The following is a 23,764-nucleotide window of genomic DNA, read 5'->3' as shown; positions in this document are numbered from 1 at the left end:
CTTGAGGTCAGGTGAGACGGAGCCCGCGCCAATGGGGTCGAGCGAGACAGAGCCCGTAGCCTCGAGGGTGGGCGAGACAGAGCCCACGGCCTTGGGGTCAGGTGGGACCTTTTAATACGTCTCGAGCCATTCGGGGAAGTCAACATGGGTGCTAACTTCCTTACTTTAGATATCCCTAATATCGATACCCGACAAGTGTGTTCGGTAAGGATTCAAATTCTCATAGAAACGTTTCAGATTAAGATTATCTCAAGAAACGTTTAGACGATAAATCAAAATCACTTTCTGAGATCGTTTGGCAACTAAGTTTGATTCTAATTCAATAGAAATATTTTTTTCATAAAAACATATAGATGAAAATATTTTTAAAAAAATCAAAACCTTTTATAGGTAAAGAACAATTTAAATACAACCCATTTTAACTTATTTAACTTTAAAAGTTATGTAAAAAATTATGGTTGCCGGTAAAAATGGGGGCAAAAATGAGAATCATGTGAAACCTGGCAACTCCTATTTCTCCTTATTAAACATAAAAAGAGAAATAAATCTAGTGATTGTGGAGTAAAACTTCAGTGATTTTGTCTATTGTCGCAAGAATAAGGAACGATCAATGTGCCAACACAATACTATTTCTACTAAAACGGTGGTAGCAAACCCATCTATAAATAATTTCTTGTCACAACTAAAAAAATTAAAGAGAAGACACCGTATTTTAGTGCAATAAAAACTTCACCTCACCTTTCTCCACTCCCCGTGCGATCCTCTCCTTGCTCTGCTAATACAACCGGTCATGGCAGGTGGGACCTTCCCCAATCGACGTCCTCCCTGCATGCGACGTCAGGACGCCAACTCCAATCACTCCCCTCCCCTCGCACGAGATCCGTCATCCATCAGGCCGGCAGGCCCCCTCCCCCTCGCATTGCGACTCGCTTCTTTCCCTGCCCTCGCTCCTCCGCTCCATCGCGCCGCCTTCTGCGATACGTGGAGGTCACCGTCGCCTCGCCACCATCCTCCGCGCCTACACCAGCACCTCGCAAGTCGGACGCCTCCCCAAGCCTCCCCAACGTGCGCGGCCGCCTCGTCGCCTCCCTGACCTGCGCCGCCGCCTCCAAGCCGATGGACGCGGCGCGGCCTCCACGCCGTAGCTGCTTCGTGCCGCCGCCGCTGCACACCAGCAGCTCGCTTGCGACGAGCAGGTGTGCCACCCCTGCTCTTATGCCTACTAACTTTGATCCCTTCCAAAGATTATCAGTCGTACATGTGCACACCCAATGTCCTTTACTCAATCTACGCCTGTAGCTCTGTGTGCTTTGATCTGCATCATTCATGGCAGGGCAGCATCCTCCTTCACCTGAGATAACCGCCATTGCTCCTGGTGCTGGCATAGAGGTTGACCGGGATGATGGCCACCATGTGTTCGCTGAAATGCCCTCAAGGTAATATATGGTACAAGTTTTGATTTGTCGTGGATTTTTTGGTGAATTTGATGTGGATCTCACTGTTTCATTCCACTTGGGTCCAAGTTAGAGTGACAGCTTTGAGCTCTCAAAGTTTTCTTAATGAGTAACCAATCTTGTACTATTGTCATTTAACTGAAAAAGCGCTATTGTTTACAGAGCTCTTGCAGACCAGCTTTGTTCTACTGTCCATGTTTGCAGTGCACTTGCAGTTGTAGCTCAAATACCACTAATGCCTCAACCTGGGATCCTACACCTTGGTTTTGCTACAGCAGATGAGTCACCATAAAAAATGTACTATTGCAGCCCCTGCTCATTTGGAAGAGGTCATCAGAGAGCAAATAGCTTGTGGTCAGCCATGGACATAGACCATGGAAGAAGATCATTGTCATTGACTCATTGCTGAGAGTGTCTAGCATGGAAGGGGAGCAATGTAAACTCCCTGAGATTATAGCTGTTTGCAAAAAAAATACAAGGTTTGGAGATTTTTCTTGTAATTTTCATTCGAAATTCGGCATAGATAATCTTTTTTTGCTTATCTATCTATTGATAATCTGAGTTCAAGAACAAAGATTCCCTGGTTTTGTTATGTTGCAGGTGCACAGAAACTTGCACACATCCATGAGAATAGTGATGTCTTCAGTTAGACCTCAAGAAGATGGGTTTTGAGATTCTTGGTGACACGCTCTTCTGTCAAGCCCATAATAATGCTCTACAATCTGGCTAAGATTTTTGCATTTTCTAGGAAATGCCTTAGACAAAAGGTAAATAGCTGAGTTTGTTGGAATATTCTAAAGATCCAAATAGCTCTTCTGATATAGTTCTGTCAAACTGTTATTTTTTTCTTGAGAATAGTATAATAGCATATGCACATAGGTCGATATCCATCACAATTTGCTCCATAGTTTCATGCTTCCTATTTGTCATGCAACTGATAAGATAATTATATTCCATGTTCCTGTTGTTACTGTGGCATTTTCTTGTGTAGTAACTTATTAAAAAAGGCTGCTTCTCTTTCAGTTTGTTGGTCAAAGGCCTGCTGAGTGCTAACAGTCTTAGCCATCTCAATAGGTATGCATCCACCCGAACTCTATCTTATCATATAATTTCTCAGTTGAGTGGTTGGTCTTATGTGAATGTTTTTTTCTCTAATCCCCTAATGTGGAAGTGATCCTCTGAATGTTTTTTAGTCTTGATTTGCCATTTGCTAAATTAGTGTAATCTGATTGTTGAATCTTTATGTCTTTTTGTTAATTAAACCATTAGAAGCCTGGTTGTGAGTAAGTGAAACTCTGAACTCTAATTGCCCAATATAGCAGACCAATTAAAAATAGCATGAATTTTAGTATGTGTGTGTATGTGTTGCCATAATTGAAGGTTATTGAGTTGTGTTTATGCTAGATGTGAACTTAGTGTGTTTGTATTGTGGTGGTCTTTTCTGAATGCAAGGGATTCATGCTTGACAAGATCACAAGAGCATCAGGCGTCTGGAGCAACTGCAACTCTTGGTGCAGGTGAGCAAATAGGACATGTCCGCATGATGTCAATGCATCATCATTCCGATCATCTGATCGATGCATAGAGTAGCTGGCTTTATTGATTCTTCACGACAAACTTGCATGACTCTGATACCAGTTGCCTTTTTATATATACCCATCTTGTCGAAGGATAGGCATTTAGGTGCACGGAGTGCTTTTGTGTTTCAGAAACCCCAAAGACATACAGATGGTCCTAGACGCACTTCAATTTGCATTGGTAATTAAACCCCCAATTTGTTTTGCAGCTTGAACTGCTGGGATATACCTGAGCAGCGTGGAGTTGGTCCTCACGAACGTGTGCTACCCGGTAAAGCTTGGCTGCGACATGGCGGACATGGTGCGGTGGCGTACCTGTCGAATTCGACACCTCTGATCCCGTCCAGGATCTGAGAGAACATGGCACAACAGTAGAGGGCCGGCCAGCGATGAGCAGGCAGCAGGGCAGCCAAACAAAGCGCGTAGCTCTGCCCCTGCTGTTTTGAAGAACTGCTGGCTACTATAACTATTGGTTATACTCTCTCCATGTAAAGTTATGTTTTACTCAGCTGTGCTACGGAGTAGTACGCATATAATTTTGTGAATTGCAGCTTTAATGAAACTCAAAAATCTCGGTATGTTTCTGTCTCTTCTAACTTGACACTCCTATGTCCATGAATAAATAGATTATTAGGGCTGTCTTAAGTCAAACTTTTTAAACTTTGACCGAATTTCTAGAAAAAAAAACATCATAATTTATGGTAACAAATTGGTATCACTCGATATATCATAGAATATATTTGCATAATGTGAACATGTACCACTTGTTAAACATACGGGTACAGAGGATAGACACATCTAGCATGCGAATTTGTAGATTTCTAGCAATAGTAGGCTAAAGTATTTTTTTTGTTTTTGTCAAGCAACCATTTGCTAAACATGGATGAGGACAAGTAGGAACTATATAGTTTCGAAAACCAATTGATTTGTTGTTAGTATCATTTCCAGCATTTGTATCTTGATTTGATGTATGTCGGGTAAACTCCTGGATTTAACTTGCACTCTATGGCCACAGTGAAGGTACATATTCCTTAATGGAACGAGGATATCTTTAAATGAAAATTCATCCGTGAAAAAAACATTTGCAGATGATAGACGGGTAACTAGCTCAGAGTCACTATCGCTTGCAATAATAATACATATTGTTGATGGTGAATCTTGCCACAGACACTTAAGTGGATATCTTATTCTATATTATATGCCTGCGTGGAATAGACCGCACATATTTATACGGTAAGTATAACATACTTTGTTTTAAGGTTTTGCAAGAGATTTTTCAAGACACGTAGTATTACCCATGTGACATGCACTAGTATTTACATATACGCTCGAACATGTGTACAGGATGGTATGGAGATGCGGTGCAACTTATTCGTGGATTTATTAGCGCACGAAAAAAATAGATATCGGAGATTTTTTCCTGCCGATATAAAACATAATCTTAACCGCATCACGGAAAGGTCTATACATTAGAGTTTGTGAGCCTGTGAGCCACGCTCTCCGTGATCGTGTTAATTTTATGAACTTTGTTTTTTAAATTAAATGTCACTTTAACATCGGTATTTAATTTCACAGTATTGTTATCTTATCGTGCGATCCGTGTATTTTTAGTATAAAAGTTTAGTTGTCCCGTAGCAACGCATGGGTACGAACCTAGTTTGGGTATGTTTAGTTTCTTTCCTGGCTTTGGATGCCTATTTGATACACATGCTAGTTACTTGTTGAGACTAAAAGTTAGTCTAAATTATGTACGGCAATGCTATAATTAGAGCGTTTGGACCCCGGGAGTCCCTCCGAACACTACGTGGTCTCATGTTGTCCACCTATTATATCAACCACACGTGAAAAAAATATATTCGATACCTCCGCCTCAAATGGCCATTCAGACTTATCCTCTCTCGTTTCATCTCGTCTCTCTCTCTCTCTCGTTCATGTCTCCCCGCTACCTTCTTTCTCCACCCGAGCCGACCAAGCCACCTTCTTCCTAGTTCAGTTCGCACAGCGTCTCCCCGGCCTCTTCCCCAACCCTAGTGCCGATGGGATGCCTTGCCGCTGCGGGTGCGCCGTCGCTAGCCCTTGTCGTTGGCCGCTGGGTGCACATGCCGGGGCCCCTTAGGTCATCCTCGGCCGAGCCAAGGGCACCCACGAGCGCGGCTGGTGCAGGTGGTTCTCATTCGCCACCGGCTCCCACCCCGACAGCTATAATAGACCGGTCTCGGCCTCCCTCCTCTATTGTTGCAAATGCTTTTTTCATATGTTTCAGTGGTATGATGCAAATGTTTTATTGGATATTGCAAAAGTTGATCGTGATGTTGCAAGTGTTTTAGAGGTATGTTGCAAGCATTTGTTTAAAATATTTCATGTGTTTTCAGTCTTATGTTGCAACAATTGTTTTCATGTTGCAAGTTGCAAGTGTTTTATTTGGATGTTGCATATGTTTCACACATATGTTGTAAGTGTTTTATCTGGATGTTGCATATGTTTGCAATGGTTATCAAGTGTTTTAAAATGTTTTTGCAAGTGTTTCATCTATTTTTTTTGTATGTAAGTGTTGCATCTGAATGTTTCAAAGCAGATCGGGTGCATAGGATGCATGTGGGAAGCTAGAGGGGCGTGAGCGGTCCCCGCACGAGCGATGTCCGGACGGTGCGGGCCCCCGTATGGGCGCGGGGAACGCATGTGTGGGCGGGCGATGTCCGGTCAGCGCAGGCCCTCGTATGGACACGTGGAATGAACTGTAGTCACAGGAGTCCAGACGCAGGCGTGCGTCCGGCTAGCAGTGTCGAATTAGCTATGGTTGGTCAGCTAGTTGACTAACAACTACTTAAAGACTTGGCTAAAAGGTTAGTGCAGCTATTAGCTCTTTGGATGTACTAAAAGTTAATTTTTTAAGCTAAAAATTAGCTAGCTTTGTCTTATCACTTATCAGGCCAAGCAAGCCATTTCAGCTCCCGCACAGTCGTGAGATACTCCGTACTCCGGTTGGAGATCCAAACGGATAAATATACTGGCTTCTATTCACATCCTCGTCACTCGTCAGGCAACGAGGCAAGGCTACACACTTACACAGTGCCGAGCCCCACGAAGTTCTGAGCTCGGAGCTCGGAGCTCGGTGCCCTGCTTCTGCTTCACATCTCCCTCCCCATCCGCAGTTTTCACATGTCAGGCCATCAGCACCACCACAGCCTGCACGCTCCTCCATCTCCCGGCCTCCTGCACCACATCTCCCTCCCCGTCCCCATCCGCAGTCTTCACCGTACGCGGCCTCCCTCGGTCGCATTTCGTCCGCACCTGCCCCGGCCACCGCAGTCTCTCCCTTCCCCACTCCCAAAGAAACGCTCCGGCCACGAAGTCGCCGCGGCTGATTTCGGGGAGGTGGGCGACGCGGTGGCAGATGATACGACAGAGGCGGAGGAGCAACTGGAGTACGGGGCCGGCGGGGTGTACACGCCGAGCGTGGGCACCGCCGGCCTCCCGGCGCTTCTTCGCGCGGGCCGCGCAGGACCGGTCGGCGACCCGGTGTTCTTCCTCCTGACCGCCGTTGCCGTCACGGTGAGACTCGCATGGCCTGGGCTTGGCCTTTATTGGTTCCTTTCCTTTTGTGCAATAAGCTCATCGGCTGTTCTGCCTTCTGTTGTGTGTGCGGCCGGCCAGACGTCAGTAGCGTTCTTGGGCATGGTGGCCGTCGCGATTCCAACGATGCTAGTAAGTCCTCCGATACCGCTCCTAGCTTAACCTGTAAAATTTGGCTCTGCAATTGCTGTTTCTACTGTGATTAATTTGCTTTTATTAATGCTGCAATTGGTAACCATTCCAGTATTTTTCAAAAAGATAAGTACTGATTTTACTGCTTTATGCTGCTTCACCACATTGAAGTTTGTTCATGGTGGTTAAAACTTAGGGCGTCCTCAATGGCAAATTGCAAATAGCTAGCTAGACGAGGCTCAGAAATAATAAACAAAGAACACTGTAGTGGAGAGTTACGTGAGCTGTGAGAGAGTTGTTTATGGGAGATCATGCTAGACTAGCCATTTGAGAGTCGCTAGCTATTTGATCTCTCTCTCTCCTTGATAGCCAATAGAATTCTTCCTAGACTAGCTATTTGGGAACTATTGGGGACACCCTTAAAACAGATATAAATAGTCCATCACACTGAATTAAAGGGGTAAAGACAATCCTCCAGAATGCAATATATCTTCTATTTGGAACTAATAACAATGTTTGTCACTGGAATTAGTTGATTTGTAAGGGCTGTCAAAGTGCAAGTATCGCGTTATATCTTCTACAGTTCTACTTGGAACTAATTACAATGCAGCACCTTGTTAGTTATGAATATCAATATTTATAAGCTCGATGACTCTTTCTTTAATAACCCAGACAAATGTATTATACATCGGGCTGTGAGGTTTTATCAACTACGAACCAACTTCTTGGTGAAAAACCTCATGAAGTTAGTCCACAAGTGGTCAGAATTCCTCAAAGTTTTCGTGGGTGTGGGGGTAGGGACATTGTTTCTCATGATCAAACATTCAAACTTGAATGGGTTTGGAAGAAAGGAAATGAATAGTAGCAACCATAATTCATACCTGAACTTGTCTTTTCTGTTTCTCCCAAATGCAGTTGAGTTTGTTCTTGGTTTTTGAATGCTCATGTAAATACCACCATCCCCATACACCCACAAATGATTTGAGAAATTTCCAATTGTTATATGCTTATTTCTGATGAGGCCACAGCCCACAGGCCAGTTGTTACTCATAAGTTTGTGCTGCTTCTGTTCGAAACAGTTTTGCCCCATACTGTAATCTGTATGATAGAATTTTAAGATTTCATTGCTCATCAGGCTATGAGGAGAGCTGCAAATTCATTTACCATGCTGGCAGATGCAGCTCTTGAGGAATTACCGAGTACAATGGCCGCTATAAGGCTTTCTGGCATGGAAGTCACAGATCTTACCCTTGGACTTAGTGACTTGAGGTAAGAGTGTAAAAATGGAGTATTTATTATTTATTATGTGAAATGATGTCTAGGTTCAATATACTTTCTGACAAATATAAGCCCGTCTAGGTTTGTCTTTGTCCTAAGTCAAAATTATTCTTATAGCAACTTAAGATTGATAGTACCAGATGCATTACAGAAAATACTTTCATATTCTTGTATTGTTCTATATAAAATTTTAAATACTGAGGTTTGACTTTGGATAAATCTAGATGACTTGTATTTTTTATTGGAGGGAGCAGTACTCCTGTCAACATGGGCACATTCTTTCCCTTTTTAGTAGTTCATCTTTTTTAATGTTAAAATGGGGAGCTGTTAAAGGACCCCAGTTAACATACACTGTAACACAATCATTCTAACTTCTGTTGGTTTATAGTTTCAGACATTCATAAATGCCAAAGGACCTGAATTACAGTTCATATCTTTGGACAGCAATCCTCGATGTTTGCATAGTCTATATTATGTGATATATGGATTTGGTTGGGATAGAGGGAAGAACCAGTTAGTCGCCCTCCCTCTGCAGGCTCTGACTACTTTCTAGTGTTCTTCTTGCTTGATTCTAATCTGTCTCTGTTTATATAGAAGTGACACCTAATAAATCCTTATCTCTAGATAACCCTATCTTAATTGCTAATTAACATCTAGCCAACTGCCAGCCCTATTAACTTGGCCATTTTCCTTTTCTGGAGGCATGCCAACCTCCTTCATGGGCCTATGCTGCCCATGACATTACATGACCTCTCCAAGACTGCTTGTCCTCGAGGTGTGGTAGTGGTCAAAGTTGTTGGCCTTTGATACTCCAGAGTCAACAGATGGATGTCATGGCTCTTGCAAATGAGCAGTTGGCTGCCACAGAAGATTTATGATGCTTGATATTAGTAAAAAAAAAAAGAAGCAGCACCCATGTGCCACCACCAGCCCACCATCATATGGCTGTGGTGGTCAAGCTTACTGTGGAAACCACAGCTGTAGGTCTTGATAGCTTCGCATGACAAATGGAAGCAAGTGGTGGAGTAGCAAATTTGGGTTGTTGGACTCCTTGCAAGATTGAGAATGCAGCACTGATGGAGAGGGCTCAACAATGACTTGCTAGCCAAAAAGCCTTCACATTATGATATTGATATGCTTAGTTCCATAAAATAGTTTAGCTGAATTAACTTTAGAAGTGATTTTGATGTATTCTTTACAAAATCAAGTCACAGACTATGCACATTCAAATAGGATCTGTCATCCTAGGACAGATGGCACTAATCTTCTCTAGCGAATGGCAAAGGTGCTAGCTATTTTTCTTTAAGAAAGGCACATACCATCGTCTAACTAGTGTGTGGCATATCCATTTGCAGTCATGAGATAGCAGATGGTGTCAACAAGTCAGCAAAGGTTGCGCAAGCAGTGGAAGCTGGCATGGGACAAATGCAGGACATAGCAATGTGTATGTTTTCCTGAGAGAACTTCACCATTCATCTTTACCACATTTATGCTTTATGTTTTACGTCATTCATATGCGCAGCAATGATTAAAGAGCGAGCAAGCTTGCAGACTATTCCCACTGCCGGACCAGATAATAGGTCCCATAAATCTTCTAGACAGCAGGGGCGACGAGAAAGAGGTGCAAATACCTGAAACTGAAGTATTCAATTTTCTTCAAGAGATGTATGTTCTTTTTTATGTTTTTTCCCTTGCTCTGAAGTATGTACAAAATGTCTGATAGTAAGTATAAATCTTTCTTCGAGGTCATGTATGTTTTCAAACGTTTTCTGCTTGCTCTGAATAATGTAAGTTGAGCATTGTCTGACACGCGTTCTGTGGTGCGAAAAAATATACTTATGTAAATGCAATGTGAATGTGGTCTCTCAGATACGGATACCTACCTTTGCCCATAGCGAAAGACATGCCTGGCCCCAAAAAGAAATTTTTGCAGACTAGGTTTGCATGTCCACAAGGCCTAAACTACGACATTAGGGTGACAACAAAAAGTGGGCAGGTCTCTGTTCCAGCCACTGGAGTGGCTGCTCTTAAGCCTGACGTCCTAACCTAACAACTAACATAGCAAGATTGAAATTATGCAGGTCTCAGAAACCCAGGCCACCTCTTCCTTTTGGCTTCATCAGCTTCTCCCAATTCAACCGGTCAATTTTATGTTCATTTTGCTGCTTCCACCCGAACTAACCTGTCATTGTACCAAGCTCATCACTGGATTTTGTATGGTAGAAGCATGGCATGGCGTGCACTGGTTCTGTTGGCTTGTTGATTGAAAAACTACAGGGAATGGATAGAAATGGGTGTTTGGAACACAGGTGCTCCTATCACCGGAATCAAAACACATGCAAGCACTATCAGAAAACAAAAATTTCTTGGGGGTCTAGAATTTTCTCGAGTGTGCCAAAATCCAGCCGCCAAGGAATAATCATTTCCTTAAGGGTTGTATTAAACCGGTAATTTGTATCCTTGGCGGCTCCACTTGACCTCCAAGTAAATGTACAATTTTCCTTGAGTGTTATTGTGAACCACCAAGGAAAATAGCCATTTCCTTGAGTGCTATTGTAAGCTACCAAGAAAAATCATTATTTTGAAATTAATATTTTTTATCTATTCTTCAAATGACATCGGATGGAGAAATGACATAAACCAAAGTTGTTGTACTCGAAGACATCTAAAATTGTTCGGTTCAAAAAACTCATTTGAATTTGTTTAGGGTCTCAAATATGCATTACAAAATTCACTAGAATGCATCAGACACTTAGTGATAAGTGACTAGGAGGTGCAGTGGTAAGGAAATAACCTGTGACGGCTGGGGACCTGGGGTTGTGAGTTCAAACCTGGGCAACAACAAGGTTTTTGAGATTTTAAAACTTTTTGTTAACACGTTTTCTTGGGGTTTTGAGGCTCTCGAGAAATTATATATACTTGGCGAAAGTTTCTCTTGGCTCATAGCTCATTTTTTTCATATTTTTCTAAAAGTATAGCTTAGTAAGCCTTTGCTCTGGAACCTGGGGTTGTGAGTTCAAACCTTGGCAACAACAAGGTTTTTGAGATTTTAAAACTTTTTGTTAACATGTTTTCTTGGGGGTTTGAGGCTATGAGAAATTATATATACTTGGCGAAAGTTTCTCTTGGCTCATAGTTTTTTTCATATTTTTCTAAAAGTATAGCTTAATAAGCCTTTGCTCTGGAAAGTTTTATATCGTTTCATACATTCCAAATGGTGAGAGAGAGTCTTTTCCAAAGGAATGCAATTCTTGTACTTTTCCTCCAGTTTTCCTTCAAAACCAATCGCGCCCTTAGAGCATCTCCAAAAGCCTTTTTAAATCATCATTTGGAGAGTCATTTGCAAAAAAATCGTTTTCTATATCTTTTCACTCTTCAACAGTTTTTCTATATCTCATGCGCACTGTAGAGAGCTATTCTTGTTTTCTATTTTTTGCTAGCGAAAAATCCAGAATAAAAGATGGCTATATTTGGATCACCATTTAGAAAAGCTGTTGGAGCGTAGTTTTTTACCAAAATCTCTATTTCTAGCATTTAGGAAGGATGTGAAGAATCTTTTGGAGATGCTCTTAGTGTTTAGTATCTATGGTAACACCTCGAGAGATCCCATCCTCCGGTTATAGCACTAGTAGAGAACAGACCTTTCATCCGAGGTTAAAATGGGCTCTAGTCCCGGCATTTTTTGCGCCCGGGACTAGAGAGACCTTTAGTCCCAGTTGGTGTCTCCAACCGGAACTAAAGGTCCCTGCCCAACGGCTACTGCGCTCGGCACAGTGGCAAGGGACCTTTAGTCCCAGTTGGAGACACCAACCGGGACTAAAGATGGACCTTTACTCCCGGTTGGAGCCACCAACCGGGACTAAAAGTCCCAAACCTTTAGTCCCGGTTGGTAACACCAACCGGGACTAAAGGTAGACCCTTTAGTCCCGGTTGGTAACACCAACCCGGACTAAAGGACCCTTTAGTCCCGGTTGGTAATACCAACCGGGACTAAAGGTCCCCCGATGGGTTAGTTCAAAAGGGAAGCATCACATCCTTTGTCAGATGTGTTGTGTAGCTGGGGTGGTAAGCTACGCGCGAGGCAATGCATGAGGTCTTGGGTTCGAATCTCACGGGACACAGCGGTCGGAGGCATTATTTTTTTTAAAGCTGGGAGGACCTTTAGTCCCCCCTTTAGTCCCGGTTCCTGACCCGGGACTAAAGGACCCCCTTTAGTCCCGAATACTTGTCCCCCCTTTAGTCCCGGTTCCTGACCCGGGACTAAAGGACCCCCTTTAGTCCCGGATGCTTGCTCCCGGGTGGGGAACCGGGACTAGAGGGGGTTCCCCACCGGGAGTAAAGCTTTGTTCTCTACCAGTGTAGTGATCAAGGCAGGTCAACAGGGCATGTATTTTGCCTGTTCCTTTCTTCTCCATTCAATTTTTCTATTTCATGTATAAATTGATATTTATTATATATATGAAAACACTTTCCTATATATGGGTCAACTGGTTTCTGCCCTTGTTTCGATCACTCTAATAAGATTCATGTTGGGACTAATCCAACAGAGGGCTCCGAACATATATGTATAAACTCCAAGTACCAAACCTTGTGGATACAAACCCTATATATGGTCCATAGTTTGGGTCCCACTAACTTCATGTATGCCAGTCTTTTTTTTGTCTAATAATTTATGTGAAGGTTGATTATTGTTTGGGTCATGTTGTCATTTTTTTAGAACTCTGGCGTGTCGGTTTTTGTGCAAGTAGCCCTTTATATTTCTGCAAAAAAAAACACTATTTAACTTGGCATGGTCTTCTAGATCGATTTCGCACTGCAGGTGACGCTTAGAATATGTAACAACTAACTAGAAATTAGAAAACCATGGCAATAAAATTTGTATAAAAATACAAATTTCATAGCACCACCTTTGTATTACTAGGCGCACGCGATCATGCCAAGTTAGCATACATAGTTGTTGATCAGAATTTACAAAGTTTGGATTTCAAAATGTATGTGCACCTTGTAATTCTGGATGGAGATCGAGACCATGACATATATAGGTTTGCTACCATATTTTCCCAAGATCTTTTTACCACGTTACTTGAATTAGAGGTGGCCCAGGCCAGACAGCAGCGCAGAGAAATGGTGCCACAAAAAAAAGGAAGATCACGTGGGGACAAGTGGACAACGCAGGAGCTGAAAAAACACCTCATCTACATGCAGAGCCGGAGGCCCTGCCCACCTCACAATGCCACCCCAGCCTGCTCCCAAATATCCATCCAATGGCAGGGAAACAAATCCTATCCCCTCCTTCGCCGGCCGTTCACTCACACTCACCTAGTCACCACATTCGTTCTCGCCGCGAGCGCGCGTGAGGTGAGTGAGACGACCACCACAGCCGACAACAATGGCCCTGGAGACGTGCTTCAGAGCGTGGGCGCTGCACGCCCCTGCTGCTGGCAGCAAGGACAGGCTCCTCGTCGCCGGCAGCAGCGGCAGCGGCAGCGGCAGTAACCTGGTGCTGCCATCGAAGCGTGCCGCCGCCGTCGCGGTCGCGCCGCTGTCCGCCGGCCGCGTCGCCACGCGCCGGCCGCGGCACGTCTGCCAGTCCAAGAACGCCGTGGACGAAGGTAATATAGGAGTACTATTTCAGACGGCAAATATGTAGATAGATAGACTGATGGCCCTCCGCCCTCCGATCCCTATGGTCGATCGATCCGTGGCTTGTTGTTGGGCATGCATGCAGTGCTGGTGGCGGACGAGAAGAACTGGGACGGGATGGTGATGGCGTGCGAGACGCCGGTGCTGGTGGAGTTCTGGGCGCCGTGGTGCGGGCCGTGCCGGATGATCGCGCCGGTGATCGACGAGCTGGCCAAGGACTACGCGGGGAAGATCATGTGCTGCAAGGTGAACACGGACGAGAGCCCCAACGTGGCGTCCACCTACGGCATCCGCAGCATCCCCACCGTGCTCATCTTCAAGGGCGGCGAGAAGAAGGAGAGCATCATCGGCGCCGTCCCAAAGTCCACGCTCACCACCCTCATCGACAAGTACATCGGCAGCTCATGAGCATGCATGAGCTAGTGACTGAGCGAGAGAGCAGCCCTCTCCTCTCTCATGTTTCATGCTATGCTATGCCCCCGATCGAGCTGCATGGGATATTGGGATTGATGATGATGCATGTGAAGAACTAAATACATAAGTGTCCATGCTCGCGCATATACACCAGCCATGTATCTCCTCTAGTCTTGCATACGGATATGATGATCGATGCGTTAATTAATTCAGGCAAGCAGCCGTCTGCTACTGCTCCGTTATATGTATACTTGTATGTCAAATCCAAAGTACGTTAATTAGTTTCAGTGCATGATTTCACTTCGTTATATGTTAATTCACATGTGTATATATTGTTGGTGATGTGCCCAAGAGGCAATCATATCTGTTATGGATTCGTTCAAAAAAAAAACTGTTATGGATTCGATCTATAAGTGGGCTAAAACATAATTCATTATCATTAGTAATAGTACCAATGGGCTTTTCTTTTAATAAGGGACGGCTTTAACGTTTAAAGCTCACTAGTAGAGGTGCAATATGCGACACTAATTAGTATTATATCGTTAGTTTAGTTGATGTTAAGATAGGGATTCTCCTCCCTATATAAATATACCAACATTCTCTATGGAAAGACAAACTCTAGTCCTTCCATGCCTAAACCTACACCCCCTTTCTTTCCCTCTCGGCCGCGGGCCGCATGCCGTACGTGTGGATGCTGTGGAGAATCGTGACACTTACACTTAACCAGGCCGGCTGCAACTAGGAGCAGCCATGGCATAGGTCGAATCCTCTGGCTCCTGAGCTTGGCTTTGTCACTAGGAGCAGTGTGCTGAACCTAACGAGATGAGCTCGTATGTGTTGTCACACACGCATACTGTCCAGAACACATCTAGCAATACTAGTGAGTAGTGATCAGTGAATGACAACGCCATGCTCATGTATACAGGTCAACCTGCTGCTATCAAGCAACAAAACAAGAGCATTCATCACAAGAACAGGTACACAGATGAGACATCAAGATTCACACCCCCCTTTAGAAAATTTTCCTGATGCTTTCCACTAGTAAATAACAGCTTATACACTACAATGAGATTCTTGGCCATCAAAGGTGGAAATAGGTACTCATGCTTTCACAACTTACAGAGAGCCATGGTACACAAGAGTACAGGAGAGAAATCATTGTCATCCAACCCGAAAAAACAGGGGAAAGATGCTCTGATCTTCCCCCAGTTTGGAATCCGCCAACACTTGCCCCAATGAGCACGAGTGAAAGTAGGCTCTGATTCCCGGCTCTCATTTTTGTGGAATACAAAGGAACACAGCCATACAGACAGTTGTTGTGACATGTACCGTTCATCGCTAATGTTTCCTTTTTGCTGTAACATGTAGCATGCACCATCAGTAAGAACCCACCGCTTCCGAGGGAGGGCAGGTTGTGGTTGTGGTTGTGGCGACGTAACTTTTGTGTTGTCAGTTATGGACCCAGCAAGGGTAACTGTATAATATCAGGTGCGACCTTTCTGACTCCTGCTCACTCTACTGAGCCGACTTCCAGTCGTATTGAAGGTTATTGAAGCTGTTTGCAGCTCTAAGGCCCCCAAGCAATTGGTTTCCTAAATCTCGCTGTTGCTGCTGGTGGCTCAACTGTGTCAGGTCATGCGCACTATGATTCATCCCGATCCTTCCATTCATTGCCAATGCATTGTTCCCCATTGCTGTTCTCATTTGTTGACCAAGGCCACCCATAGCCCCAAATCCCATTCCATTGATTCCAGGGTTATTTGTCATAGGGTTACCAACTAAGGAGTTGACACCATTCAGACCAGGAGTAATTGTGTTTGCTCTCCTCATATCGCTTCCCACTGGTCCAACACCATTAATATGGGATTGCATCATCAAGTCTTGCAATATCCTCTGGACCGAGCTTTGAGACTCATTTGGCTCAAGTTCCTGAGATCGACTTGTAGGTGTTTGCATAGGAGGTGGGTTTGATGACATGGTTGGCGAATTCATTTGGCTTGAGTGCTGAGGAGCAGGCATCATATTGCCATTTGATGCTGAGGGTGCTGGCGAAGGAAACGACGCTGGTCCATTTGATTGCATGGAATTCGTTGAGTTGGCCTTAGCAACTGCAGCACTGTTTCCACCATTATACAGACCATTGCCACTGCTTGTTGGATGGTCTTGTCTGCCACTTACTGAGCCTTGGAGGAGACCTGGATGGTCTTGTCTGCCACTTACTGAGCCTTGGAGGAGACCAACAACAGATGAAGAAGATGGTGCGGAAGTAGATGGTGCACAATTGAGTGAATTGTTTGACGTAGCATCACCATTGACTGAGGCAGAGACTTGAATTCCAGTTGCAGGAGCAGAATTTTGACCACTCTGGTTAGAATTCTGTGGAACAGGTTTCTGCTCCTCATATGGCTGCTGGGCTTGAACAGAACTAACCCCTGAATTCCCCCTCCTAGGGAATTTATGCAAGCTCTCTAGAGAAAAAAGAACATGATTGTTTATGTTAAAAACAAGCAGAAGAAAATGATTAATACCAAGGCTTGCCACATTTAAAATGTTGAACAACTTATCATAATAATACTATAATGCATGCCAACTCATAGCCAGTAACTATATGTTGTATGTTCAATAGTATATTTCATTAGCTTTTCATCTGGACAAAATCCTAGAGAAACTAAGATACAGAGATTTGGAATAAGAGCTATATAAGAAACAAATGTCATGAACATTAACCGATAGAAAGTTTCCATATTTTTTTAGTTATCCTGCTTCTGTGTTGGAACATCACACACATCCCTTACTAAGATAGTGTCAGAAACATATGGGCTGCAAAACACAGAAACAGAACTGTTCCAATGTGATAGGGTCATAGATGGCAGAAGATATGTGCAAGTAGGATGGTTCAAAATCAATGGTAGAACAGACAAAATCCCTAATAAAACTTGTAGCACTTGACAAATGAGAAATTAAAATTGATACTGTACTTGAAGTTACAGACAACTGGAGTCAGAATTGGGTGAACTGGTACAAATAACATTTTCCTTTCTCCATATTGAACAAATTATGTTTCAAAGCAAGAATACATTAAGCAACAAAAACGGGATAAAAAAAAGTAAGTAATACTGCACCTATTGGACCAGACCCAGTCTGCCTGCTGTGATCGATCAAATCTTTCATACAATTGACCACCTCTGCAATCTGATTATCAATGTTTAGACAAAAGAAAAGATTAATCAGGGTGATAACTTCACTTAAATAGGAGAGTGGCATAAAAGAAGATGAAATTGGTAGCTAAATCTACATGGCCAAGTACAATGGAATCATGTGGAGTTGTGGACACAAATTGCAAGAAAGTAGGGCATAATATTAACTGAATCAAAAGTTAAACTTAAATGGAAATGCGCAAGGACTCATGAAACAGTCGGTACCTGGAGGCAGCGGACATATCTTTTCGTGTATCCTAAATCATTTACCAATGGCACTTCCAGTGCCTTAGCCAACTGGCGAGCACATGCGACAAACCTAGTTCAATAATTTTGTATATATTAGAACAATTAATGCGGAGGAGTACATGGAAGTGAAAATCACACGTGCCAATACAAACAGAAATCATAACGAGGGAAATAAAAGCAGCTCTCTTAATTCAGGGTAACATGACATCAAATATTGGAGGTTTGTTGTCACACTTCCCCCCATCCTAAAATATAAGGCATGCACGTATTTCAAAATTCAAACATCGTTATCTTTGACCAACAAATACTCTAATCATATGAATTTGTATTTTAATTATTTTCTAATGATCAAACTTTTGTTGCCATTTATTATATATTAGCGGTCAATGTGTGATCTTGAAGACTGCACTAAGTCAAATCCCGCCTTATATTTTATAGGACCCAGGGAGTACTAGATTACAGGAGCGACAAACGTCTGTAAATATTACACAAGACCGAACTTCGCCTGGCCACGCCAGCGACTTGTATGGCAAAAAATTATAAATCATTGCTCCCGTAAACCCATGCACGAGCTACAGCCCAAAACACATGCAGGATAGATAGTTATTACTTGTGGTGCTCATTACTGCCCTCAGCCCATTACAAAAATTCAATTCAGCAGCAACCAAGACAGAAATGCCATAATAGTTGAGAAAGGTAAGAGTAACAAAACAAGTCAGGGGCCATTAATAATGAGGCCATATTAACTACAAGGGCACCACTTGCAGCATATAAATGTCGGCTATATAGATAGCAGTATAATTCAAAAAGCTAGGTGGCTCACAACAGCATAGAAAAATATGTATGTGTTCAGTAGCTTGTATACTACTCCCTCTGTTCCAAATTGTAAGACAGGCTTTTCTAAATACATTGCTTTTAATATGCATCTAGACATACTGCATATCTAAGTGCATAGCAAAAGCTATGTACTCCCTCCGTCCCAAATTACAAGTCATTCCAACTATCTTGAAGAGTCAAAACATCTCAAGTTTGACCAAATTTATATAATAAAAATAATAACATTTAAGATATCAAATAAGTATCATTAGATTCTTCATTAATTATAAATAGTATATCTATTTAATGTCATAATTTTTTGTAATTCTTTCTATAATTTTAGTCAAACTTGAAATGCTTTGACTTTTGCAAGAAAGTTGGAATGACTTATAATTTGGGACAGTAAAGCCAAAACATCGTTTTGGAATGGAGTACTTATGTCAAAGGAAGCTCAAATGTCCATAGCAACAGGTTTACTTGTTCATTGCAGTATTTTGATGCTCAAGCTCCTGCTCCTGCTCCCAGTTGCATAGTTTCAGAATTTTTTGGCTCAACAAAACATTCCTTTGAAACAGGAACCTTGTTTCTGGTACAAGTGTATTGACTACTTCCTAACCGCAGATGGCATGTGTGCTATACAAGCAGCTTCCAACGCATACAATACATAGGATTATGTCTATGCATGTTCTAGTTAACTTAACAAAGCACCTTGAAACTCTCCATTTTGTGCAGCGTTCAAATGCAAAGAACTAGATACTCACATGCACTAATATTTTATAAAATGAAGGTTATGGCATGCAAAATTCAAATCAGGACTCCAGTATCTTGTTATAAAAATATAGCAAACAGCAAATAACCAGTTCTACTATGAGGATGCAAACTATGGTTGATGTATATAGAGGTCCACCCATACAAGCACTAGAAGCGCCAATGAAATAAAAGAGGCAAAATCTGCAAAGATCAAGAAACCATGTGCCACAAGTATGGATAGTTATATCAGCGTAGCATTGTGGGGAGATTGCCAGTTGGATAACTAAGATCAGAACAAAAGCTGGGCAAAAAAATTGAATTTAACAAAGAACTGGGTTAAGTTCAAAAGCATAAGCACATCAAAGAAGTGTCCTTACGAGTTACAATTGTTTTGCAAATCCTGACTTGAGAGTGATGCCGAGCTTTGAACAGAAGACTGATACTTTTGCACCACAGCACCAAGTTGACTGACCTAATAGAAGAACAAGGTGCAGGAAATTAAGTCCATGATCAGAATCACAATGCAGATGAAAAATGCACATTTCATTATCTTTGGGAAAATAATACCTGTGGTATGATTGATCTCCGAGGAATAAGTTCCTCATGACGCCGGGCACAGAACTCCCACGATGCAATCTAATGAGCACAATGCGCACAACAGTTTAACAAAATGTGTTAAATTTATCAGAACTGTAACAAACTACTCCTGTATTACATAATTATGCATCATTATAGACCTTTTCTTCATTTACAAATGTATGCCATCCTATGTTTTGAGGTGGCTTTGCTAGTATCCCTTCCTTTAAATCCTTTTGCCTTCCACAATAAAGGGAGACAAAAAGGCTACCTTACTGCCTTCCTCTGAATTATAGCTCTATCTACGAATGAATTCATGAGTGCATGCATGCATGCATGGGGGCATAAAAGATTGCCTAGCGTAATAAATTTCAGTAATTGCAATAATTTAGAAAAATATCTCTTTAATCATACGAAAAAGCAAAAAAAAAATGCTGCTTGATGACATTAATTAACAAGGCTAGAATGGTCCACGGTCCTTTTGTTGGTCTAACACCCTTTTTGTACTTTGTTCCTCTTCAGTCTTTAATAAAAGCTGGGGAGCAATGCTCCACGGTCCTTATTTCAAAAAACAAGGCTAGAATGGTAATTTCAGACCAGACTATCATTCAGTTTACCCTTTGAGTGCCAAACATTTTTTATGCGGGAACACCATTCCAACAAAATAACAAAATATCTCAACTAGAGAACATATTACCTTCAGGTCTTGGTTGAATACAATTCTTAGATGCCCCTCACGAACTACTCGCAGTTGCTCAAAGACACTCTCCTGGATCGCTTTGGTATAGTCCAAAACAATCTGTCCAGATGAATTCTGGGACTCTCTTGGCATATCAACATACAGAAGCTCCTCAAGTGTACCACTGGCATATTTGATTTGGCACAACCGTGGCAAGACCTCAACCGTCGTTTCTATAAAAGGTAGGATACCATCCAATTGTTAGTAGTGATGCATAATAACACAGAAATAGAAGATATCTAGTAGGGTAGGTTTCAATCACAATTATACCCACCAAAACCTCGCCCTGGCTTCCTATTGCATATCTCACAACGCCAAACATCCTAAAACATAAAATGAAAGTGTACACAGGTTAAAGAATAATAAAAAAGACCAAATTGGGGTATTCCCAAAAACATATCGCATGTAAACAAAAGACTGCATGATTGCTATTAATCAAAACAAACACTCCGGACATTAAAATTGAACTACCAGCCTATACTAATGTCAGAGAGAAAAGGTAAACCTGAGGGAAAACTCCAGTGGTTTGACGACCATTGCCATACAGAGAAACGCACCACCTCTTCTTGGCACTTGGGGCAAAGTATTCATTGACAAAGTTTCTCCAGTACTCGATGTTATTGTCCTAATACCATATCTTTAATAATAAGCATCCACCTAGGTTGCAACAATGGCAATATTTATTTGTGAAAAATGTTTACCTGTGGCCTGTTTTGCTGGTGATACATGTAATGTGTCAATCTCTTTGCACAGGTCCCTGGTTCATAAGCAGGTGTTTTACCAGTTCGCATATTTAGACTTTGTTGACGAAGCAACTGCTGGTGCTGATGTTGCTGTTGTTGCTGCTGCTGCTGCTGTTGCTGTTGCTGCAATTGGTTCCTCTGCAAAGGCAGGTTCTTGAGAATCTGCTGCTGTTGTTGCTGTTGCTGCTGCAGCTGCAAGAACCGCTGCTGCTGTTGCAGGAGGCTCAACTGAGTAGCTGCAGCCTGAGGGTTCTGCTTAGACAGCTGCAACATATGCTGCTGCTGCTGCTGCTGCTGTTGCTGTAGGAACACAGATGGGTCTGAGCTTTGGTGCTCCATCTTGACAGCACCCAAGCTTCTCAACGCTTGCAACTGCGGCTCGAGCTTCACACCACCACTCGAACTGCGCAGCATCTGTGTGGAAACACTCTGATCAGGCTGCCCCATCTGCTGCTCCAGTTTGACCCCACCAAGGACGCCTCCGTCCTCCAACTTCACCGCAGGCTGCTGCTGCTGAGTTTGTGGCACCATATGCTGCTGATTATATGCCATTAACATTTGCTGTTGCTGCTGTTGTTGATTTTGTGAATCTTGCGGTGCATCCAGCTGCTGCTGCTGCTGCTGTAAGCCGTCGGCACCAAGCTGGTTGCCCAAACTACCAGGGCCAGAGGACGAGAACACCATGGAATCGGGCCCTCCAGTGCCAACCAAATCACCAACGCCATCAAGGCCGCCTCTGTGCTGCATCCCACCGATGGGGAGACCGGCACCGCTGCCCGGCATTGCCCCCGTCCCCCCATTCCCATACGACTGCTGCCTGTTGAGCATGGACGCGACACTGGACGCGCCCGCCAGCAAGCCGTTCCCGACGCCACCGCCGCCGCCGCCATACTGCGTGCGCGGCGAGACGAGGGACGAGAATGGCGACTGCGACGGGAGCACCCCGCCGCCGCCCATCCCCATCCCCATCCCGGGCTGGCCACCCGCGCTAACGCCGCCACCACCGCCGCCACCGAGGAGGCTGGAGCTCGTCCGGAGCAGCGACGCGCCCACCACCTGCTGGCCCGGACCGCCCATCGGGTTGGGCTGCCCCGACGGCACCATCTTCCCAACAAAATCCAGCCGGGGAGGAAACCGTACCTTCACTCCGCGCCGCAGGAACAACGGCCGAGATCCGCCGCGCGTCCAAGCATCCGCCGCAGCGCGGCAAATCTAGCCGAGATTGCGACTCCTCCGGTGCCAGCCAAAACCGGAGCCGAGCGGAAGCGTCAGCGTCTGCGCACCTCCCCCACCACCTTTCGTCCTGTACTCCAGCTGAACCAAGCCAGCGAGCGAGTAGCGGCACCGAGCAGGCAGGCAGGCCGAGGCAAGGAAGGAGGCGCGGATTAGCTAGGCAGAAGCAGGCACGGGAGGTCTCCCCTGCAGCCCCGCGTCTCCGAAAGCGAGGTGGACACCACGGGAATTACGGCCGGCGGAGCCGCCGCCCGAGCCCGCCTTCCGCGCCTCCTCGATCCGAGCGAGCCCGCGGCGGAATCCGGCGATCCGGGCCTCAACTCAACCCGCGCAAACGTCCCTCCTCCGGCGCTGAGGTGGCGCCGCCGGGCCGGGCCGGGGCTCCGCACTCCCGCGACGGCGACTCCACTGGACTTCCCCGCGAGCCGAGGCGAGCAGCAGTAGCAGGAGGAAGCGGAAGCGAGCGAGAGGACGAAGGGAAGGGAAGGGAAGGGAAGCGAAGGGAAGCGGAGAGAAAGAGTAGCAGTAGAAAATCCTGCGACTCGGGTGCGTGCGTCCCCGGGACCCGTCCTTGCGGACGTCAAAACCTCACAACCGCATTGGATTCCGTCAAGGTCCCGCGACCGCCGCGGCGCACTCCCGCCCTGCCTCGCTGACGCGCGGGCCCTCCACGCGGCGGACCCGGTGTGGACCCCGAGGACGAGGGACACGTTACGCGTCGGCGCTCGCTGGGCCCGGGTACCGCTTCGCCACGCTCGCTGTTCCGGCGCTGCGGTTCGTGTTTGTGTGTGCGGCTTTGTTTTTTGTTTTCGCTTCTTCTTCTTCTTTTTTTTCCCCTCCCCTTCGTCTTCCCTTTCCGCCGCGGCCGCTGCCGCCCGCGCCCTGGGACTGTAGCTGGGTGTGCGAGAGGCCGAGGAGTGGAGGAGAAGCTTACGACTGAGAGGGGGGAAGTCAAAAGGAACCCGTGCCGCGTCGTACCCAGCGCGGCGCGCGTGGCGGCCACCGGTGCGCGGGGCCCGCGGATGGTGGGGTAAGGGGTGTCAGTGGCGTGGGGTGCGGCGGGGCGGGAGATCGGTGGCGGGCGGGCGCGGCACCGCGGGGACGGACGGTGGCGCGGCGCGTGACGGCATGGTGGGGTGTGTGTGCTGGGCAGGGATGCCTGTGCCCCTGTGCCTTTACTGGCGTCTGCCGTGTCAGTGCTGGTGATGGATGGGAGCCGTCACGTCCACCCACGCCTAGTCCTGTCGCTCGCCGTGTGAACGCGCCGCGGGCGGACGCTCACTCCATGACTCCAGTCATTATTCCTGTTACTACTACTCCAACGGTCCAAACATGTTCAGCGCCGTTTAGTTCCGAAAATTTTTGGCTTTTAGTTACTGTAGTATTTTTA

At 44.8% G+C, this 23,764-nt stretch overlaps 3 protein-coding genes and 1 long non-coding RNA gene across 7 annotated transcripts; 3 read left to right on the top strand and 1 right to left on the bottom strand.

Annotated features, from left to right (window-relative positions):
- Nucleotides 1-835: 835 nt before the first annotated feature.
- Nucleotides 836-3,608, top strand: LOC136509525 (uncharacterized). 3 transcript variants are annotated; one of them, XR_010772372.1, is made up of 7 exons: nt 836-1,196; nt 1,339-1,436; nt 1,617-1,933; nt 2,055-2,221; nt 2,478-2,528; nt 2,907-2,971; nt 3,241-3,608. It is a non-coding gene; the product is annotated as an uncharacterized lncRNA (long non-coding RNA). The 3 variants fall into 3 exon arrangements; XR_010772371.1 differs by having other exon boundaries at nt 1,334-1,436; XR_010772370.1 differs by having other exon boundaries at nt 836-1,436.
- A 2,390-nt stretch (nt 3,609-5,998) lies between these two features.
- Nucleotides 5,999-9,864, top strand: LOC136508690 (uncharacterized). The gene is made up of 5 exons (XM_066503436.1): nt 5,999-6,583; nt 6,686-6,736; nt 7,872-8,005; nt 9,370-9,458; nt 9,537-9,864. The coding sequence occupies exons 1-5, from the start codon at nt 6,191-6,193 to the stop codon at nt 9,647-9,649; spliced, it is 780 nt and encodes a 259-aa protein (XP_066359533.1). The 5' UTR covers nt 5,999-6,190; the 3' UTR covers nt 9,650-9,864.
- Nucleotides 9,865-13,292: 3,428 nt separating this feature from the next.
- Nucleotides 13,293-14,358, top strand: LOC136506759 (thioredoxin M-type, chloroplastic). Its single transcript, XM_066501646.1, has 2 exons — nt 13,293-13,626; nt 13,743-14,358. The coding sequence occupies exons 1-2, from the start codon at nt 13,404-13,406 to the stop codon at nt 14,063-14,065; spliced, it is 546 nt and encodes a 181-aa protein (XP_066357743.1). The 5' UTR covers nt 13,293-13,403; the 3' UTR covers nt 14,066-14,358.
- A 701-nt stretch (nt 14,359-15,059) lies between these two features.
- Nucleotides 15,060-23,211, bottom strand: LOC136506757 (transcriptional corepressor SEUSS-like). 2 transcript variants are annotated; one of them, XM_066501645.1, is made up of 10 exons: nt 21,100-23,211; nt 20,904-21,023; nt 20,673-20,721; nt 20,357-20,571; nt 19,651-19,719; nt 19,461-19,555; nt 17,494-17,587; nt 17,194-17,263; nt 16,309-16,539; nt 15,060-16,266 (listed from the first exon to the last, which is right to left on the bottom strand). In XM_066501645.1, the coding sequence occupies exons 1-10, from the start codon at nt 22,243-22,245 to the stop codon at nt 15,587-15,589; spliced, it is 2,769 nt and encodes a 922-aa protein (XP_066357742.1). In that variant the 5' UTR covers nt 22,246-23,211; the 3' UTR covers nt 15,060-15,586. The 2 variants fall into 2 exon arrangements, with proteins under 2 accessions (XP_066357742.1, XP_066357741.1); XM_066501644.1 differs by having other exon boundaries at nt 15,060-16,539; nt 21,100-23,209.
- Between the last annotated feature and the right edge of the window lie 553 nt (nt 23,212-23,764).

The sequence above is a fragment of the Miscanthus floridulus genome, chromosome 15 (assembly GCF_019320115.1).
Source record: "Miscanthus floridulus cultivar M001 chromosome 15, ASM1932011v1, whole genome shotgun sequence".
NCBI lineage: Eukaryota > Viridiplantae > Streptophyta > Magnoliopsida > Poales > Poaceae > Miscanthus > Miscanthus floridulus.
This window is presented reverse-complemented; position numbering and strand designations above follow the sequence as displayed.

Coding starts and splice junctions, on each gene's coding strand:
- LOC136506759 (XM_066501646.1), top strand. CDS start 13,404: ATGGCCCTGGAGACGTGCTTCAGAGCGTGGGCGCTGCACGCCCCTGCT. Junction 13,627..13,742: donor CAAGAACGCCGTGGACGAAG/GTAATATAGGAG, acceptor GCATGCATGCAG/TGCTGGTGGCGGACGAGAAG.
- LOC136508690 (XM_066503436.1), top strand. CDS start 6,191: ATGTCAGGCCATCAGCACCACCACAGCCTGCACGCTCCTCCATCTCCC. Junction 6,584..6,685: donor TGACCGCCGTTGCCGTCACG/GTGAGACTCGCA, acceptor GCGGCCGGCCAG/ACGTCAGTAGCGTTCTTGGG. Junction 6,737..7,871: donor TCGCGATTCCAACGATGCTA/GTAAGTCCTCCG, acceptor ATTGCTCATCAG/GCTATGAGGAGAGCTGCAAA.
- LOC136506757 (XM_066501644.1), bottom strand. CDS start 22,245: ATGGTGCCGTCGGGGCAGCCCAACCCGATGGGCGGTCCGGGCCAGCAG. Junction 17,588..19,460: donor TTGCAAAACAATTGTAACTC/GTAAGGACACTT, acceptor TTATTGAACTAG/GTTTGTCGCATGTGCTCGCC. Junction 17,264..17,493: donor GATATGTCCGCTGCCTCCAG/GTACCGACTGTT, acceptor ATTGATAATCAG/ATTGCAGAGGTGGTCAATTG.